At 36.7% G+C, this 22,484-nt stretch overlaps 1 protein-coding gene across 1 annotated transcript in view; it reads right to left on the minus strand.

Annotated features, from left to right (window-relative positions):
- Positions 1 to 1,158: 1,158 nt before the first annotated feature.
- Positions 1,159 to 22,484, minus strand: part of LOC141643171 (LEAF RUST 10 DISEASE-RESISTANCE LOCUS RECEPTOR-LIKE PROTEIN KINASE-like 2.3) — a 29,837-nt gene continuing 8,511 nt past the window's right edge. Inside the window, exons 2-3 of the mRNA XM_074452213.1 lie at positions 2,620 to 2,676; positions 1,159 to 2,449 (exon numbers count right to left, since the gene is read on the minus strand). Of these exons, the coding sequence (XP_074308314.1) occupies positions 1,284 to 2,449; positions 2,620 to 2,676 (1,223 nt within the window). The 3' untranslated portion in view covers positions 1,159 to 1,283. The remainder of the gene's footprint in view (positions 2,450 to 2,619; positions 2,677 to 22,484) is intronic.

Raw genomic sequence — 22,484 nt, forward strand, 5'->3', positions numbered from 1 at the left:
GGACTTGTTTAGGGACTTATCCTAGCACTGCTTGTTTGAAATTATTCTTATTCTTACTGCTCTAGTTTGAATTCCCGGTGTATTTTAATAATTGTGAATTCATTCTATGAAGGATCCTCTACTTGGTTTTAATTAGTGGATCAAAATCTTATGAGTATGTGTATTGGGTGAATAGGAGAAAGGTGGAAAATAGAGTCATACTTACTTGATTAGTTAGTCACTTAAATAAGTTACACCATGTTCTTCTCTTTATTGATATATTGTCTACCAAGTGTTTGATAAATTGCCTAGCTAGAAAAATTTGCATTTTCTCTTTTCATGTCACCAATCACATCAACCAAAAAAAAGCATTGTTTATAACCATAGTTTATGAATAGTCGTAATTTCGGAGTCTTAATTTGCAAGTAGAGTCTTAATCAATTGTTAGTGTCTTAATTAGTAATTAATAATCAATAGCTTAGAATCAAGTCTTTACTAAACAACCTCTCTATCTAGGGTTCGACCCTACTTACACTATACTACCCTTTAAGTTGGGATTAGTAAATGCAATAAGGCTTAAAAATATTTAATTTGGTTAGATAATTTGCTAGAATTAATGACCTAGTAATTATCCTATCACCCGTCAATAAACTTTTTTGTCTGTTTAGCACATAGAAGTGAAAGGATCAAAAACGTTGGTCGTATTAGTGATTAACTGAAGATTTTAGTGATGAAGGCGTTGGTGGTAGACCGTGTAAATCGGATAACTGCCTTTTTCGACATTAATTTTGAGTAATTCTCAGGCAGGGTCAATTGAAGTTCACAACAAAAATCAAAAAAATTCATCTTCGTTATTCTCATTCAGGATACAAATCAGGGGCCATGAGTTTCGGAACAACAGAGCCGGCAGAAATTTAACTTGCTAGAATGCTAGGTCTAGTTAGTATTGTTTTCCCCTGAAACTTGATGCATTTATCTGTACTTAGAACTCAGAAGCCAAAACACCAAACTATTTTTTAACTTAATCATCAGCATTGTCTAACCAATTCTTTTTATTTGTTTTAATTTTTAAACAAGCAAAAAATGATACATGTAACTTCTCTGCATATTATTACAAAAACTTACATGAGACGGTCTTATAATTTATATACAACACTAATTTAGCCATGTGATTAAATGATTAAAACATGACTTGCGAACTGAAAATACATCTTGCTTATGAATTATAATGTAGGTCATTCGTAGGAAATACTTTTTGAAAACTGGAAATAATTTCTCGAGACAATGGATAGAATATTTTGGGATCAATATTCATCTGAGAACTGATTATTGCGACTTAATCTCGACTGTTGTTGATTGTAAAAGCTGTTGATGCCGCAATCTGTCCTGTGCTGTGACTGAAGCGACATAGACAAAGAAGCAGCGCGAGGAACTTGTAGAGATTCAGGCGTCCCTTCCAACATTTCCACCACTTTACTCATTGGCGGCCTGCGAGAAGGGTTAGTCTTCACACACCATAAACTCACTACTATCATCTTCCTTTGCATTTCTATTTCCTCATAAATCAATCCATCATTTTCCTGCTCATTCTTGATGCTTGCTTCAAGTTGCTCATATATCCACTCAGGAAAAGAATGCTCACTGCTAACTTCTCCTTCAACATCAACTTTTCTTCGACAACCTACCATTTCGAGGACCAACATTCCATAACTATAGACATCTGACTTGTAGGACACACCACCAAAACTCTTAAGGAATACCTCGGGAGCAATATACCCGATTGTTCCTCGAGCCTCAGACATGGATATGAGACTGTCTTTTTGAGGGCATGACTTAGATAGCCCGAAATCTGAAATTTTTGGGCAGAAGTTTTCATCGAGAAGAATGTTGTGTGGCTTAATATCAAAGTGTAGTATCCTTGTGTTACACCCTCTGTGAAGGTACTCTAGTCCTCTCGCAACTCCAATTGCAATTTCAAATAGGGTTTCCCATCCAAGGGAATGATGGTCCTTATCGGACTTGTCCCCCGTGTATAGAAACTTTTCAAGCGATCCATTAGCCATGAACTCGTACACAAGACCTCGTTTATTCCCCTCGTAGCAAAACCCAAAGAGTTTGACAACATTGACATGGTTGGTACTTCCAATACTTGCAACCTCATTTATGAATTCCGCTACTTCTTCTTTTGATTTGTGTAGCATTTTGACTGCAACTGGAGTGCCATTTTGAAGAATTCCTTTGTAGACGGAGCCATACCCGCCTTCTCCGAGCTTGTCTTTGAAGGAATTAGTAATCTTCTTTAGATCGTTGTATGTGTATCTTTTTGGACCTGAAGATCCATGACCTCTAAGGAAAGTCTCAACATTAATTCTTCTTTCTCGTCTATCAACTCGGTCTTTCGATGAGTACCTCCTTCTAAAGAAGATTACTAGAAAAATAATCAGGCATATCCCTGTCACTGAGAAACAAGCTGCAAGACAATTGAAATAAGGTGAATATCATGTAACAGATACGTCTGAGAGAGACAATTGAAAATAGTGTCAGCCATCACAAAACAATGCCTTCAAGAAATTTTAGAATTGTCTTAAAACATGAAGCTAAGTGATAAAGTAGATGAACATTGATGAATTGAGATATTACCTATTAGCGCAACGTTGAGCTTAGTTAGACTGATTCTGCGTCCCTTGTTGATTGATCCTGTTGTTATGTTTCATTAGAGATACATATAGACAAAGGGTTTTTCTAACATGTACTCATGTTAAGGTCACATGTTAATAAGTTAATTAGAGAAACTTCTCTTTGTTGAGAATAAATCATGAAAAATAAATGTATAAACTCACATTTGCCATAATTAGTAAAATATTCTCAACAATTTTTTTATAATTAACTTATTAAGATGTGCGCACTGCGCACATGTTAGAAAATCCGACAAACAAATACGAGTAACATTTAACGAATGTCAGCTAGTGTTGCTGATAAGTGATCATTATCATTATATATATTAAAGAAAAGACCTTCTCAGCTGACGTGACGGCATGAGGATTTAGAAAAGTGGTTTACAAGCTCTCTCATTAAAAAGGCAGAATTGTCCCTACACTTATGTAATTTAATTATTCAGTACAAAATAAAGGGTAGAATAGTCTTTTTCATTTCTATTCAATAAGTCACAACTTCCGTCTCCCACTACAAAAATTCATTTTTCTAAGAAACAGACTTTCTCCACAACAAAAATTCTACCGTCCTCCCGGAGGACGGTACTCCTCACATACAAACACAATCTACCCAAGTGAAATATTATAATGGCTTGTTTGTCAGGAGTACCGTCCTCCGAAAGGACGGTAGAATTACTCTCTCCACAATTACTCATCCCACATCCCCAAGAGTCCAAGACACGTTTATCCAGATACTTCACCATTATTTCTCACTCAACTTCTCAAAATAAAAGTTCAATAAATCTAAGGTTTTTGTCAAAAACTACCTTATATTTAGGGGTATTTGTAAAAATACTACCTTATATTATTTTTCTTGTTTTAGAATATCTTTGTTTTCTAATTTTTTGGTCAATAACTACTTATGCTGAAAATATGGCAAGATTTGGTCGATTAACGACATTAACCTATCTCATGTCTTTGTTAACATCAAACAACAATGATCAATCGCATTCAAACGATAATTTGACTTCAGATAAGAAAAATTTATGAATTTCACATTTCAATAATAACTACAAACATCTACTAAAGTTAAGCGTAAGTACATCATGACTTCCCAAAATTAGGCCAAGTAACATTAAAACATAAAAGAGTCATGTGAGACAGGTTAAAGCCGCAAAACAGACCAAATATGTCTAGACTTTTAGCGTAGGTAGTTATTGGCAAAAAAATGAGAAAACAAAGGTAGTCTGAAACAAGAAAAATAATATAAGACATTATTTTTACAAATACCCTTAAATATAAGGTAGTTTTTGACAAAAAAACCCCATAAATCTATGAAAATCAAAGAAAATTTCCAAAAAGCTAGCAGCGAGGATACAGTGAAGATGAGAGAGAAAAAAACAGAAAAGGCTGGTGACGGTGGAGTTGGACGGATGCATCAGCAAGTTTACCGGAGAGATCTTGGCTTCATGGTTGACTGGTCGACTTCTAAGTGGTGGTGATTTCCATTGAAAATGGTTTTAGGGGATTTAGTGGGTTTTGTTAACATGGTGATTTTTTCGCCATTGTAGACTGTAGAGGGATTACAAGTTTCCCATGAGTTTTTTTCGGAGGCTTTTCAAGTATATTGTTGTTTGATTGTGTTTAAGTGCCATAATATTGGATGATTAATTAAAAAAGTGTGTGGATAATTAAATCAATTGTTCACCACTTTTGGTACATAACACTATAAACTCGAGTTTGATTTAAATTATGTCAAACTTAGCTCAAACTCGAGTTTGGGACAAACTTTAAATAATCAATTATGAAGACGCATTGAGTTAAATCAATCTATGTTGGGAGAAGATTGGGGTTGCAGAAAATTAGACTGAACTAACAATAAGTTTTTTAGGATGACTAAAAGTAATATAAATAATGAAATGAGATTTACGGTAAACTAATAACTATTACAAGTAATTGATATTTGTTCCATATCATAGGGATGAACAATAAACCCCAAAAAAATTATTGATTCTGGTTTAATTTTAGTTTGGCGATCAAGAATTCGCGAGACAATAACTATGAACAAGAAACTCCAGAAATTTCGGTCAAAATCGCATTAGTGGAATCGTGGAATGTAGTGGAGTAAGGGTAGTAATTTTTTAAAAGAAAAAAAATAAAAAAAAAACCAAGGAAACTGGTTTTAGTTCCAACACATTTCCTATTTTTGATCTAGGAAACTGGTTTTATAAAATCACCGGTTTCTTATGTTGAGAAACCAATTAAGAAATCCAACCGGTTTCTTATTAGTGGTCTTTTTGATGTTTTTTTTGTAGTAGTGAAAAAACGAGAATAAAAGACACTATTAATTCTATTTTAAACTAAACAAATCGAGTTTAGTTAAAAAAAAATCGATAAAAGAAATGTGTTTCGACTTTAGATATAAAACAAAATCTAAAAACATTCATAATTTAAATCCGGAAAACGAATAATTTATTATATTCTGCATGAGCAAATTTACACTAACTTTAAGATCCTCATTATAGCTCAAAAATACAATTCATCAAGAAAGTCGGGTTTTATTAACGGGTATAATAAAAGTAAAAATATTATTTGTAATAGTAATGAAATAAACGATAGTAACAACGGGGGCAATGAGTGTGCCTAATAATAAGTTGATAAATTTTGTCTTAGTCATAATTACAACGTGTATGAGAAATGGTAAATGGAATAAATTAGGCACCTCAACCTTAAAAAGGTAAGCTTAGGTAAAATGGGGTTGGGACAGCAAAATTACATACTCCGGCTATTCACAATAAGCTTCCTTATTTCCTTTTTCGTCTATTTACAATAACTTCCTTATTTCTTTTTTTGGTCAATGTTTGTGTGGTCCAAATTTAATTGTATGTTGATGTAGTGTATTTGTGTGGTCCAAATTTAATTATATGGTGGGATAATGTATTTTCTTAATTTTTATGTCAAAATGAAAGGGAAAATTTATGGTGAATAAGATGTAGTCTAATAATAAAATACACAGTACAACATTAATTTAAAATTTTAATAAATAGATTTCATTTCTAATAGTTATAAACAATTCCGTGAATTTTCAAGGGTGTTACACTAGTTAGTAATAATTTTACAATCTTTACCTAAAAGAAATTTTACAAACTGGATTCAAAACTCACCAACGTTAAAATTGCCGGTGTGAGTAAATATTTAAAGCAATTAGTCCTTCCATTTCGATCATTTATTTATTGTGATTTTGATACAAAGATCAAGGAAAGATAAGGAACCATTTATGTATGATGTCATCGAGTGTCAAGTGCAGCAAGGGCTTCGGGCACCAAGGGGCCCGTGAGATGAAAATTTTGATATTTATCTTCATTAAAACAATCTATTTTCAATTGAAATTGGATCCAAAATTCAAATATTATACTTAAGTTTCTTAATCAAGTCATGGTTAATTAATGCATTAATGGAATTTCGAAGCATGTATCTTCTTATTTAATTCATTGTCAAATTAGTTTTTCAAAGTTGAAATTGGTATAATTCTATTTGTGAAAGACTCTAGTAGTAAAACAAGTTAAATGGGTAGCAATATTAAGCATTATTTTTTTTTTTTTGGTGCGAAAGAGGGGCAAAGCCCCGGAATTAACTACTAGCTAATACACGAGGGGTGGTGACCCCAAAAATGTCCTCCCTAAGTATAGGGCGAAGCTCATTAAAAGGAAGGTCTAAGTGCGTAATTAGAGTACTCGACGTGACGCCCTTGTTAGCCATGAAATCAGCTGCTTTGTTGGTTTCTCGGTACGTGTGTTCTATCTTGACTCTCCATTGAGTGTCCCATATCAACTCCCTGCACTGTTTAACAAGAAATTTCAGATTATTGTTCACCAGTTGATCTTCGTTTATGAGATTGACGCAAGGAGAGTTGTCCATGTGAATATTAAGCTTTGATATGTTGAGAGTTTTGGCTCTTTTTAAACCCCCTAGGAGAGCTAGAAGCTCCGCTTTCATGGAGGTGCAAGATCCACAAGAGAAGAAATAAGCAGTAATAAAATTCCCAGTTTCATCGCGAAAGATACCTCCACCCCCAGCTGGACCCGAATTACCTTTAGAAGCCCCATCAGTGTTCAGAAGGACCCACCCGTGAGGCGGGGGAAGCCATCGAATGAAAATTTCTGATCTTGGGTTGCGTGGAATAGGGATGAAAATGTTGTGACGATCAAGGGCTTGCTTCGTACTAGCAAACTGCTGATAGAGAAACGCACGCGAGTCAAGTGGATTGTCATTGTCCCTTCCAAAGACAATGTTGTTACGCCACCTCCATATCCACCAACAAGTAATAGCAAAGTACATAAGCCAATCTTCTATGGAGGACTCTATATCATTGCTAGCGTTTTTTGTCAACCAAGTCGAGAAATTTGAGTTGAAGAAGAAGGTATTGGTGCGGCCAACACCCACCAGCTCCCAGATTTTTTTTTTTAGACGAAGCAAGAGCGCAGCAAGTGCTCGACTGTCTCCTCGGCTTCATAACAACGAGGGCACTTCGGGTCATCCCCCATATTTCTCCTAACCCGATTGACATTAACCATTAACCGACCATGAGCAGCTAGCCAAAGAAAAACTCGAACTCTTTGTTGGACTGGGAGGCGCCAAATAGAGCGCTAAACTGGAGACTCCGGAAGCTTCTCATAATCGACTCCTTTTAAGTACCCTAAAGTTGATTTAATAGTGAACTTACCAGACGAAGTACCTTGCCAGTAAAGGGAATCTTCCAAGCTCGGGTCAGTGACTAAGGAAATGGACGCAATTTTGAGGAGGATATCTTATGGCAAGAAGTCAGCAAACAAGTCCCACTTCCAGCCGTTAGACTCGCACCACATGTCGCTAACAGTTGCTCCCAATATATCTTCGGGAATAGGACTTAAAACGTTGTCTGAAAGACAGACACCATCGACCCAATTATGATCCCAGAAAAGAGTTCGTCTTCCATTACCCACTGCAGTAGCCGTACCCCTAACTATGGTCCTAGATTGTGACGATATCCCTGCCCATACATTAGACATATTTTGCTCGGAGAACCCGCGACCATAAGCTGTGAGGCTCAGCTAATACTCGCCACCCAAGTTTTGTTAGAAAGGCTGCATTAGCTTGTCTGGCTGAAACAATCCCCAGGCCTCCTCTGGACTTCGGCTGTTGCACTATTTCCCAATTAATTAAATGGATAGACTTTTTTTCTCATCCCCTCCCCATAATAAGCGACGAGATTTCTTATCAATAGTATCACAGATAGTACGCGGAATCTTAGCAGTTTGCATACTATATTTAGCTATTATCGTTAGAGTCGATTTAACCAAGGTCTCCCTTCCTGCTAACGACAACTTCTTAGTCGACCAACCCACTAATCTGTTATTAATCTTGTCCTCTAGATGCTCGAAGGTATGGCGGGTTACCCGGCCGTTGATAGTGGGCATGCCAAGATAAGTACCTAAATCGGTTGTTTCCTCAAAACCCAAAACAGTGCTAACCCTTTCTCTGACCCCTAATTCGGTATTGCTGGAAAAGAAAATCCGAGAGACTTGGCTGCACTTATTTTTTCACCCGAGGCCTCACAGAAATTGTCCAAAACGTACCGCATTACTAGAGCTTGTTCCTCGTTTGCTTCCCCAGACAGGACCATGTCATCAACAAAGAATAAGTTGGTAATAGACGGCCCATTTCGCCCGATAATGATAGTTCGCCAGTTTTTATTACGGACCTCAAGATCGATTGCCTGCTGTAATTTTTCTAGGCACATGACAAATAGATACGACGATAGAGGATCACCTTGTCTTACTCCTCTCGATGGTACAAATTGCTCAGTTGGCTCTCCATTCCATAATACTTGCATTCTCGCTGTAGTCACACATTCCATTACCACATCCACTAAAAGGCCTGGAAATCCCATATCCTTCATAGTATCGTGAATAAAGTTCCAGTGAAGACGATCGTAGGATTTTTCCAAGTCGATTTTAATGGCCATCAAACCCTGTTTTCCCTTTCTTTTTCTCATATAGTGAATAGCTTCTTGAAAAACCACGATATTATCCGTTATTTGCCTCCCCGGAACGAATCCGCTCTGAGTTTCATAAATAAGATGTGGAAGGACCTTTTTTATGCGATTAGCTAGTCTCTTACTAATGATTTTATATGCAATATTACACAAGCTATTAGGACGGAATTGAGAAATAACTTCCGGGGTAGTTACCTTAGGTATAAGAACCAAAAGTGTATCGTTGAGGCCCTCCAGCATTCCTTTACCCTCTAAAGCTTTAAGGACCATGTCACATAGCGAGTCCGCCATAATATCCCAGTTTTTCCTATAGAAAAGTGCTTGGAATCCGTCAAGACCGGGGGCCTTTAGAGCTCCCATATTGTTTATAACCTTTTCTATCTCAGCAATATTAAACGGTCTGTTTAGCCACTCCCAATCATTATTTGAAAATTCTTGAAAAAGATTCCACGGAAGCTTATCGTCAATCTCCGATCTTTGTTCTTCAGTATAGAGCCATTTATAGTAATCAACTACAATTTTTCTTATTTCGGCTGGATCATCAGTCCACGCTCCACTTTCATTTTTCAATGAATTAATACGGTTTCGCCATCTTCGAACCAACGTGCTAACAGGAAAATAGGCCGCAATCCGATCACCATCCTAAATAAAATCCATACGAGACTTTTGTTACCACAAAAGCTCTTCACGGTCTATGACTTCGTCGAGTTCTTTACGGAGCCGTGTTTCTAATTTGATGAGATATGTTATACGCTTCTTCGACAATTCAGGCTGGCAACCTTCAATTCGGGCCATGAGTTCTCGTTTCTGTCTAAATATGTTACCAAAAACTTGTTGATTCCAATCTTGGATTTTAGAGGAAAAACTCTTTAGCCGAGTTGGGAAAGCTCCGTCTGAGGGCCAATTATTAACAACAAATTCTTTAAATTTCTCGTGGCCAGCACGCCTGAAAGCGAAACGGTCTGTTGACTGCTGCTAGGGGTGCAAATCCATTAGGCAAAATCAACAGCGGACAATAGTCGGACTGAATAGCTGGGAGGTGCTTGACCATAGCCTCCTCGAACATGGTCCCCCAATCCCCCCAATCCAAAGTACAAAGGGCTCTATCTAGCCTTGCACTTTGCCTCGTCTCGACCGAATTACCACGAGCCCATGTATGTGAAGGGCCAGTAAAAGCGAGCTCAATCAATTCACAATTCTCAATCCAGTTATTAAAATTTTCGCACCTTCGAGCCATATTACGATATCCACCATGTCTTTTACTAAGGGACCTAGTTTCGTTAAAGTCCCCCGCTAGTAGCCAGGGGCGATTATTTGATCGAGCAAAATTCTCCAATTCTGACCATAGTTCGCGTCTATTTGATGGGTCCGGACTTGCGTAAACAGCTGAAAAGAACCAAGGGTATTCTTCGTTTCGAGCTACTTCAATAGTAATGAATTGCGAATGTTATATTACCGGGGTTACAGTAACCGTATTTGTTTTCCAATAAAGTCATATACCCCCACTATAACCCACCGCATTAATCTGGGATTGGCCATCATAACCAAGAATCTGACCTAACTTCACTGCGTGTTCTGCCCCCATATGCGTCTCAACCAGCGCGAGAACAGAGGGCTTGTATGTCTTAACAATTTCTTAAATGGCATTAATTTTATTTTTACTACCGGTACCTTGTACATTCCATACCATGAAAGTGATATGGGGTAGGTTCGGACACAAGTTCGGGATTTGTGTATTCCTATGGTCAGGTAAATAATCGAGAGATGATAGATAAGCACGACTTACGAGTTTAAGGACTCTATTAATACTCCATGGTATCGATAGTTCCATCGTTAGATTCGAGGGACACTTCCTCGTCACTTCGATTCTGAAGTCCATCACTGGGCATTCCGAAATCATCAACCCCATATAGGGAGCGGGCATCTCCGGCCAATTAGCTACCTTCAGTTGTTGCGTTGAGGGTATCACTACTATGTGAGCATTTTGCGGGAGGCATTTCGGTTGAGGTAGGGGGCGGTCTAGATAGGAGAAGTATGGATGGGGATTCATGGTTTGGTTGAACGTTGCTGGAATTAGGAGTAAACGGTGTGTTTGCAGTGGTAGATTTCGTCAAACGTGCCTTCAAAACTTCAGTAGATGGATTTTTTGGGATGATAAAAATATTGGTAATATCTTGTAGGGTTGATGAGGTATTATTTGGAATAATAGTAGAATTATGAGATAGAGTATTTTTAGTTTTTTTGAGTATATTTGATTGGATTTTTGGTAGATGAATTGCTTGCTAATAGCTTAGTAGTTTTCTTGGTCAAAGATAATATTCTTTTATTGATCTTGGATTGATTATTGTTTTGGGAAATAATATTATTTCTAATATTCCCTTCAGTATTATGGGTGTCCTTCGAGCTATTCGAAATATTTGAAACCTCGTGATTAGTTGCCAAAATATCAAATCTCCATCCCGAATTTTTTGGATTATTTCCAAAATTGAATATCGGGCTGGCTTTCTCGGGTTGGCATCGGGTTTTTTCCTCGGAGGTTTTTTTACCATCATCCAATCTCCGAAGTCATCTTTCTCCTCTGGCCGGAAACCTGCCTCAAGCGAGTTTATACTCACGTTATGGTCAGTAGCTTGTGTTTGAACTGCATCATCCTCGATGACGATAGTAGCATCAGGCGGGGAATTTTTTGGACATTGCTCTATCGAGTGCCTAAGTCGACCACACTTGAAGCATATCATTTTTAAACTGTCGTACTGAATATAGTAAACTTTACCGTTAAGGCGGAATTTCAATAGCAGTGGCTTCGAGATATCAACCTCAACACTTAGTCTAATGAATTGACCTCGCTCAGCCGAAGCTGTATTCTTGTCGATGCGAATGACTTTCCCCACTTTCGACCCTATTTTCTGCAGGAACATTTCATTGAAGTACTCAACTGGTAAGTTTGGAATACGGATCCATGTTGTCAGTTATTTGATATTATCCTCTGATGGGACAAAATTGGGAACCCATCGTCTGATTGTCAAGTAGTGGTCATCAATCATCCAAGGGCCTTGTGTCATTACGAAATCGTAATCTTGTTTGGTGGAAAATCTTGCGACATAGTAGTTGCCTGTAAGATCCGTCAAGGTAAGCTTACCTTTTATCGACCATTTTGCTTGCAATTTCCTCATTAACGCAAGATAACCGATTTTTTTGTCAAACATCTTGATTATCAGGGAGTGGCGCCAGGGCTTTCTATTGATTGCTTTTTCATTTTTCGTGAGACAGATTCTGGGACATAAAGCTTCATCCTCGTCCTCCACAGAGTCATTATCATCCTTTGAGTCGTCCTTGAATTCTTCTAAAGACAACTCTTCGAATGAATTGTCGCCCGAACCAAAACCCTGAACCATTGCTCTGTATGAAGCAGGGGCTGCGGTCGGTTGAGCGTAATGTTGAGTAGGATGACCTTCGGTGGGAGGTTGGATCTGGTTTGAGTCCTTCAATTTTCCGTCTCCTGACGAATTGGCTAGAAATTCATCTAGATGCATTGTTTTCCTTTTAGCATTTTTCTGATTTGGTAGAGGAGAGTAGATCATATTGTCATTGCTTTGATGTATGATTGAATTTGGAATGGTGGTTTGGGTGGCCTCCGGCGGGAGACCAATGCTATTTTCAAGCATTCAAAATTAGGAATTTTCTCCCACTAGAGTATTTTTTATCACTAAGAGATAGGTGCCCAATATTAAGCATTATTGAAAATTTGAAATAATTTATTGAGATTTAAGAATTATAGATGTTGAAAAATATAATTGGAGATATGCTCTTAAAAATGGGAAAAAAAAAATCTTTTTCGATGAATTTTTGTGTTTATTTTTTCATTTAATACGCAAGCAAATAATTATAAGTATAAAAGAGCCTTAAAAAAAAGTTTGCACTAGGCTTTGAAATTATTAATCCAGCATATGTGACAAGTGGCCAATCAATATATATATATATATATATATATATATATATATATATATATATATATATATATATATATATATATATATATATATATATTTATAAATGAAGCTTTTTTTCGAGCGATTATAGAGAATCCGACTTTTGTAAAACACTATCAATTTTCAATTTCAATGAAATACTTATTAAAATTTTAATAGTTAGATTTGTAGTATCCGTAGAGTTTGATTTTCTGTAAACATAGTAATAGTGTTTGAGTTTGATTTGTGTACTACATTGTATATCTCTATAAAAAGAGAATTTATATCATGCTTTGCTCCATGTATGAATCATGTTAGTCAGTTTTGTTAAAGGAAGCTTTTTTCGAGCGATTAGAGAGAGTCCAAATTTTACGAACTACCTAATTGTTTTTAAATACAAAAATATATTTAGGGATAGTTACACAAGATAAGAAATTGATATAATATTTTATCATATGTGATGAGTCAACCGTAAAGACAATAAGTGTGGTGCTAGGCAAATTCTGTTGTTATTGAATCGCACCCAAATACTGCTAATACTAATTAGCGGTGGTAGAGTGTAATCTGGATAGTTTTCTCAACAATATTTTACGTAGAAAATTGTGTATGCATAAGTTCTAATTGATGTCGATTACCAAGAGCTAACTCTTATCAGTTACTGTATAAATACCCATTGATGATCATTGCTACGTGCATGCACCCAAACTCAAACCAATCTTTCCTACTTTTGTATTTTATGTAAATTATTTTATTTTGTATGATCTTATTTCTTTTTGTGCGTCATTTTATTCAGACAAATTATTATTATTTATTATAGCATTATTACGTTCTTTATTATCATTGATTGATTTATATTTATTATGATGCATTATTTATGATGGTTGACTCTTTTAAATTAGCATTCTATAAGAAATAAATGTTTGTTGATCAATAGTACTATGTATCACAAATTTATTTTTTTGTTGTTTTCTTACGCAGGCGTTTTGCAGGCTTTGATCTTGAGACAGTTGAATTCATCATATTTACATCCCTCCGAAAATATGTGGTGTTATTTCAAGGTAGATTTTTGAATAATAATACAATAATTATTGCGTAATGCCGACCGTCTTATACTATAATTTGTGATATTCATAGTGTTTTGTAATTGTGCTCCCCTTAGGGTTTTGTAATTGTGCTCCCCTAACCTCATGATTTGGAAAGGTCGAAGAGTGAGATGTAACTGCAAGTATATTTTTTTTTTCTTTCTGTTAGAAGAAGGGATGTGCATTCATCTTACTAAAGACATTGAAACATAATTAAAGTCGGAATCCAAGGTATACCTTACAATGTCGTAGGTATTAAGAGTCGTCTTTATTATAGAGCGAGGGATTTTTGAGCGAGTTATTGCGGGGATATAGAATTTTAGAGTAGTAATAGAAACCGTTTATTATGGGCGTTGCTTGAATTTGTAGTAGTGAATCTGCTTTTGAACTTGATTTTTTTATTTTCTTAGCTAGAGCGTACAAATCAGAATAGTCTTTCTTTATCACATTTATCGGAAGGTAGTAAGTTTGCGCCTAAGGGACCGTCTTTGGTAGTTTATAAGGGATAGAAGTATGTTTGTGCTGGTGATTATAAGGAGGAACCCCCCCCCCCCCCAAATGTGTTCCTGGTACGTTTGGTTTTGTTTTTTTTTTACTTCTGCTGTCTTTTTTGTCCCCTAGAATTTGTTTGTGGATTTTGACCTGTATACTACATACGGTGTTATAGTTGTTAGCTAATATAGAGTACAATTTATCACAGTTTAACAACGGCCTCCACTTCCTATCATGCTCAAAATACAAAACGATTTTATTAGGAAGTACAATCTACTACTGACAATAAAAATATTTTATTTACCTCCCCATTCTACTCAAAATGTAGAAACTATTACCCGAACCTACATTATATTATTCGCTTATAGAAAATCTGATATTTGAGAATTGAGATTTGGTTCACAAGGCTCGACATGTAATTATATACTCCGTACGAAGAACACAAAAAGACATGTAATAATATATAGTGTTTGTTTAAGCTTATTCCCTTCTCACATTATGGTCCCTTCTCACAGTGCCTACTTATTTAGATAATCCATCTGCCAGTCTTAGAACGATCCTTCGGGAAGATATATTTGGGGTAGCTATTCCCCGTGTAATAGCTCATAGTTAATTTACGGGGCTTCGCCCCTCATTAGTACCAAAAAAAAAAAAATAGTTTCGTTGTTTATAAAAACATAACCAATCAAAATAGATTTCAAGTCGAGATCTTAGAAGAATGTAATATAAAATAATATTGAAGAACCAGATAGTTTGCAAAACCCCTAGGTAATAATATACTAACGAATGAATCAATGATCATCGTCATCACCAACAAGGTGTTTGTAGTTGCACGTGTAAGCTAGCCTTTCCTCAATTATCCTCTATTTTTATTTTTACAAATCTTTATGTTTGTAAATCTTATTCGGACAAGTAACCGATTTAACACGGTTCCGGTAACCAAAAGTTTAGCTTTCTATTTTTATTTTCTATAAAGAGGTATTGTAGCAATGTTAAATAAATAATTGGCCAGAGTCGAAATAAGACAACTTTAAAGAGTTGCAAATTACAAGATTACGACTTATATCATCATTATGACATCAAAATAGACGCATGCGATCATAAACTAAAAGGGTAGCAGATGTCAATTGGCATAATTGGTAAAGTCATGTGAGTTAGTATTCTTGACTTGGGTTCAAACCCCGTCAGCATCAAGATCGCCCTTATGAGTTGTGATTCCCTATAGATCAAAATAAAATAAACTAAAAAGGTAGAGAATGGATAATTATAGGTGAACTTAAACATTAGATATGGATGGACAGTTAATATTTCTTAAGACGACACTATCTGTCTTAAGCTTAAAACAGGTTAAGTAATACTAAAAGTGTAAGTAAGACTGTATAGGGAAAAGCCGAAAAACAATATGTTTGTCTTATTATATACACAAATGATATGATACTTGAACCGTCGAGTGCCGTCTTAAATGAGAATTCTTTACGGATAAAAGTATGTCAGTATGTAAGTTGTTTACCCGATGGATATCATTTATCAGTCACATATTCTATAGAAACTTACATTTAGGCCCGTGCATCGCACGGGCATTAAATCTAGTATATCTATCTATATTATTAAAGGAAGCTTTTTTCGAGCATTATTAGAGTCTCCAACATTAGCAAAACACCTCAGTCAAATAAATAATGCTATATAATAATAATAACTATAACTATAAAAGAAAAAAAAACCAACCGGATAAGAATTCTTAAACAAAGCTTTCTATAAGAACACAAACACTAATATTGATAGGATTTTCCCAAGCATTAATACGTCATGTTCAATGTTGTCTCTAAAAAGAATTTTAGTCATTGTAGAATTCCTTTCTCCTTCCTATAAATAGTGCTTTCACTACTACAAATACAGGCAACCACAACGGCCCTTTAACAACGCTTATTCACGAAAATCATCAAAACACGTTGTAGAATTTATTCCGCGAATTTTACCAAACTTAATGACAACGGTTATGTGTTGTTAACCGTTGTTATTGCTTTTAACAACGGGTCATACTTAAACAACCGTTGTTAATAAAAAAACTAATAACAACGGTTAAATTTTAACCGTTGTTAATGGTTTGGCGCCAAATTAGTGAAAAGTAATCACAACGGTTATATTAGAACCCGTTTTTAATACGTTTTAACAACGGTTGTAGACTCAATAACCGTTGTTATTAATATTATGAAAATCTTAAGAACAACATATTGCTTTATTCTGCTATACGCTACAAACACAAACACAAGCTAATACTGCTACTATATCATCCTCCATTCCTCCCTGATCGTCTCTCTGTCTTCATCTCCGTCACTGTTATCACGTCTTCTCTCCCTCATCGCGCGTGTTTATCAATCAGGTATATATATGTTTCTTAGCAACGCTTATTATAACTAGATATAGGATTTTTTGGGTTATTATCTAATTTGTTGATAATTTAGCTTAATTGCTTTCCGAATTTCGTTTATTTGTTTGCCTATTATTGTATTTTTTGAATTAGTTGCCTATTATTACGAATGTAGAATAATGACTCGAACTTGGATGATTGATGCAAATATGAGTGACCGCACCTACAAGGATGGTTTAGCTGAATTTTATGAATTCGTTTAGAACAATTTGAAAGGTTCTTCTAGTATTGCATGTCCTTGTGAAAGATGTGGTAATATTAGCTATATGGCTTTTCCTGACGTTAAAATACACCTAGAAAAGTGGAGATTTAGTCGATCCTATACACTTTGGATTTTTCATGGGGAATCATTAGAGGAAGAGAATAACTCGGAAGAAGATGATGTTGAGGTACACGAAAGGCTAACTGATGATCCTGAGTTTGCCGAGTTTTTGAGTTGGAAGAGTTGGAAGTAGAGAAGTTGAATGTTGGGTCTATAGATAATGAAGAGAATGATGATGAGTCCATTGCTTTTGAAGATGTAGGTGATGACACTAGTAATTGGGATGACCTTAACAACATGTATGAGAAGTTGTGTGAGTCCGAAGCACCTCTGTATCCTGGTTGTAAGTTCACAAAAATGTCTTCTGTGGTGAAGTTGTATAATATCAAGGGGGCAAATGGGGTGAGTGACACGTGTTTCACTAGTTTTTTAGCCTTGATAAAGGAGTTGCTTCCTGATGGTAATGTTCTACCTGTTAAGACATATGAGGCGAAAAAACTAATAAGAGGAGTGGGTATGAAATATGAGAAAATACATGCATGTCCAAATGATTCCATATTGTATCGGAAATTATATCAAAACTTAACCAATTGCCCTAAATGTTTGGAGTGGCGTTATAAGGATAAGGAAGGGATCCCGACTAAGGTGTTGTGGTATTTTCCATTGATACCAAGAGTCATAAGGATTTATGCGAATCCCGATGATGCAAAAATGTTAACTTGGCATGAAACAGGAAGAATAAATGATGGAAAGCTAAGACACCCGGCAGATGGTAAGCAATGGAAATCGTTCGACGCTAAGTATCCCGAGTTCGGCAATGAACCTAGAAACTTACGTCTAGCGCTGTCCACTGATGGAATGAACCCACACGGAAACATGAGTAGCCAACATAGTACTTGGCCAGTAGTGTTGGCTATTTATAACTTACCTCCATATGTGTGCATGAAAAGAAAGTATTTGATGTTGTCGTTGTTAATTTCCGGCCCTAAACAACCTGGAAATGATATAGATATATATTTGGAACCTCTTCTAGATGATTTGCGATTGTTGTGGGATAGTGGGATAGAAGTATTTGATGCATATAAGAACGAAACTTTCAATTTGAGAGCGATGTTATTGTGTACAATAACTGACTATCCGGCTTATGGCGACCTTTCTGGGCACACAGTTCATGGGAAAGAGGCTTGTCCATTGTGTGGAGAGGATATCGAGTCTGAATACTTGAAGTCTTCTCGTAAGTATGTGTATATGGGAAATAGGAGGTTCTTGTCTCATGACCATTGTTATCGCAAGATGCATAAAGCATTCAATGGAAGACAAGAACTTCGTCAACCTCCTAGAATTTTGAGTGGGCATGAAGTTTATCAGAAAGTAAAGCATATTGAGATAGATTATGGGAAGAAGAGCGGCTTTAAATTGTCTACTCGTGGGTATAAGAAAAGATCCATATTTTTTGATAAACTTCCATATTGGCCGACCGGAGGTCGGCATTGCCTCGATTTCATGCACATTGAGAAAAATGTCCGTGATAATATTATCAATACCCTTCTGAATGTTCCTGGTAAAACAAAGGATAACGCCGCAGCTAGGGAAGATATGAAAATGATGGGTATTAGGCTAGAGTTGGCACCACGGAAGAGAGGTAATCGTACATTTTTACCGCCAGCAGCTTTTACCCTTTCACGGAATGAGAGAAAAGAGTTCTGTGCATGCTTGAATGGAATTAAAGTGCCACATGGTTATTCGTCGAACATCAAAAGCCTAGTGTCGATGCAAGACCTAAAACTCACCGGGTTAAAGTCACATGATTGTCACACTTTGATGCAACAATTACTACCTGTGGCTATTCGTTCCATTTTACCTGAAAAGGTAAGATATGCTATAACTAGATTCTGTCTCTTCTTCCAGTCCATATGCGAGAAAGTCATCGATCCCGATGACGCGGATTCATTGCAGGACCTCGTTGTAACCTCTCTTTGTCAGTTGGAAATGTATTTTCCACCCTCTTTCTTCACTATCATGATTCATCTGACCATTCACTTGGTTAGGGAGATTTTGTACCTTGGGCCCGTGTACTTGAGATACCGGTATCCTTTCGAAAGATTGATGAAAGTCTACAAGGACTATACATCTAATCGGTATCGTCCGGAAGGTTGTATTGCTGAACGCGCTATTTTAGACGAAGCTCTTTCATATTGTTACGCTCATCTCTCCCCTGAGGAGTTGATTGGCGTTCCTAAGAATCGTCATAGTGATTGGATGACCGGAAAAGGTATTAGGGGTCGGGTTGAAAAAATTGTGACACGTGAAATGTTGCATTTAGCACACATGTATGTGCTAAACAACGAAGATGAGGTGCAACCTTATATTCAACAACACAAAGATGAGCTCAAATACGATCACCAAAACAAGACCGAGAAGTGGATTGCGAACGAGCATACGAAGACGTTTCGAGAGTGGTTTAGGAATATTGTCTTACGAGTGTACTTGATCAAACCGGTGATGACATCTCTCCTAGGTTACTACGTCTTGGTTTAGGTCCAAATGCCGAGTCACCTTATACAACAAGTTTTGCCATTAATGGATATACTTTTTACACCCGCGAGCAAGATGAGGTGAGCACAATGCAAAATAGTGGTGTGAGTTCAGAATTTGAGGCAATGCACTTTGCTACTTCAAAAGATAAAAAGCCTATTTGGGGAAAATGCCTTTATTATGGTGTTATTCAAGAAATATTGGTACTAGATTACATTGATTTCACAATGCCTTTGTTTCGATGTAATTGGGTTGATAACAACATCCATTGTGTCCGAAAGGATAAGATGGGATTTACGTTGGTCAATCTGGGTAAGGTTGGCAATAATAAGGATGATCCTTTCATAATGGCATCCCAAGCTAAACAAGTGTTCTATGTCACCGATCCTATGGATAAGAAGTGGTCCGTTGTACTGTCTATAAGGAAAAGAAGGAGTAGTCCATCCGATAATGATGATGATGATCGGGATGTCGTTTTTGAGGGAATGGATCGTCTACCATCGTATCTTATTTCGACGATGTTGACACCGATCACGAGGACACCGAAAGCATCTATATGCGTGATGACCATGGTGAAGGTATTTGGGTTAACGAAGAAACTATGACATCCAAGAAACGCCCCCGATCCCGAGATAGTTCATCAGGACATGTACAAAGTATGCAAGCATCTTTGGTGTAAGTTGTCTTATTTTCTTGATCTTATTATTAGATGTGGATCTTTGGTGTTGAAATTGCTGAATAATGTTGCGGTATGTATTGTTACAGTTTGACTGTAATGGAATTACTGATAATTTTTAAAAAAAAGAGGTTCAACAATAACAACGGGTATATTTAAATCACCCGTTGTTAATACTTTCAACAACGGGTGTAGTACCTCTACCCGTTGTCAATTATTTTTTTTGACATATTTCATTTTGGCGCAAATTTGGTGAAACTATATTACAACGGGTATATTTTAACCGTTGTAATAAAGTTTTGACAGCGGTTGACTTTTATTGACCCGTTGTTATTAACATATAACAACGGTTCTGCTTTGAGAACCCGTTGTTAATAGTTTGTCTTAATAAAAAACTAATATAGAAACCCATCCAGCATGCCATACACAAACACACACAACATTATTACTCCAACCGTTGGTATCCTGTGTTAATCCTTCTCCCTTCCTCGTTTTTTACATTCTCGCGGCCGCCGCCCGCTTTTCCGAGCCCAGATTCCGTTGCCTTCCCTTATCATCCTGCTCGTTCTCTTTATCATCATCATCAACAGGTATGTTCACTTTAATTTTGTGTTTCGTCATTAGGGTTTTAAGACGATCATCTTGTTTCTTTTTTCATGCATCTGTTTGTTTTTCGTCTTCTTTGTTATCTTTATCATCCCGCATCATCTACTTTACTCCTCTTATCAGGGTTTAGGATTTTAGAAGCTCAATCTGTTGTTTTAAGTTTTCATTCCTATTAGGGTTTAGGGTTTTAGATAATACTCTGCATGTACGTTGTTAAGTTGTTCATATCCAGCTATATCATTCATATTTGGTTTTTAGGATTATCATGGGTGAAAAACGTAAAAGAAGTCAAAAGAATAATGAGCCTGGTGATAATAAGCCTGGTGAGAGGGGTGCTACGAAGTGCAAGAAAGTCCTTGCAGCTATAGCCGCTAAACAGCCGTTCGAAATAACATGGAGTGAGAAGGGTTTCCCTCTTTTGGTCCAAATGCGGGTCTTTTCTCCGATTGGATTGGTGCTTGCACAAGACAGTTTGTGCCTATCCATTTAGAGGATGTTAAAAGTTTGAATCCAAAATTGGCGGAGTTATACTTGGCTCGTATAAAGGAAGGCTTTATTATACCCGATGAAAGTCATGATGAGTATTTAATGCATAAAGGCGGTGATGTCCACAGGCAGTGGAAGTGTGGCGTTGCTAGGGATTGGTTGTATGTGGACAAGGCAACGGGGGAGATGCGTAAGAGCCCACCGGAAAACAAGTGTCCCACCATCAAGCAGGAAGAATGGGATCTTTTCAAAAAGATGAGAACTGCGAGAAGTTTCGGGTTAAATATCCTCGCCTTTTAACGATTTACCTATCATTTTTTTAATTAATGAGTCCTTTATATAATGTTTTTATTATCTCATCTACTTGCGCTTTTATATAATTATTTGAAGGCCGTTAGCAAAAGAAATCGTGCTAACATTTCATGCAAGAAGGGGAAATTCTATGGTTCTCGAGGCGGTTCTGAAAGATAGAAGAGGACCTCGTAAGTAGCATGCATTATTGCCCTGTGAGACTTTATTTTTTTAATCACGCTTGGACTTGCATTGATACACATTTACGTGTATAAATGTTACCATGTTAATGTGTAGGTGGCAAAGGGAGTGAAAGAGGTGGATCGGCATGTAACTTATAAACATGGGCACACGCCTAAAGGATCCCGGTCGTCGCATGACAAATACGATGAGGAAGTTTTGGCCAACATAGTAAGCATTATTTTATTAAGACGAGTTCATTACTAACTTTATTATTTTAGTCACAAATATAATTTGAAGTTTATTTAATATATTATAGGATAACGTATTGAAAGAGGTAGAAGAAGGGAAATTCACTCCCAGTGGTCGTAATGACGTTCTTGCTAGAGCGATCGGCCGACCCGAACATCCAGGTCGTTTGAGGGGCGTCCGTTACAGGTTGGAGTAACGAAATATTATGGGACAACTGCCCCGATAAAGAAGAAAAGGAAGACTAAGTCCGAGAACGCCGACATGGTAACATTTATTCTATTATTTTCATTTAAGTTCAATTCACATGTTATTGTTGGGATAAAATTGCTGACACATTACATTCTTGGCAAGCGACTTGATTAATGGCATCCGTACTACTAAAGTGAATCTGGAGGTAAGCTTTCGAAGAAGAAGTGAAGATGATGGAGGATGTCATTTCTAAAGGGGGTAATAATAAGGTACAACAGATTGGTGAAGAGGCCGCTACTACCTTGGCAATACATGAGAAGGAAGTATCGGTCAACGAGATTCAGAAAGATCGGGTACCTAATAATGCTTTCAA

This window comes from Silene latifolia, chromosome 2, assembly GCF_048544455.1.
Source record: "Silene latifolia isolate original U9 population chromosome 2, ASM4854445v1, whole genome shotgun sequence".
Classification (NCBI taxonomy): domain Eukaryota; kingdom Viridiplantae; phylum Streptophyta; class Magnoliopsida; order Caryophyllales; family Caryophyllaceae; genus Silene; species Silene latifolia.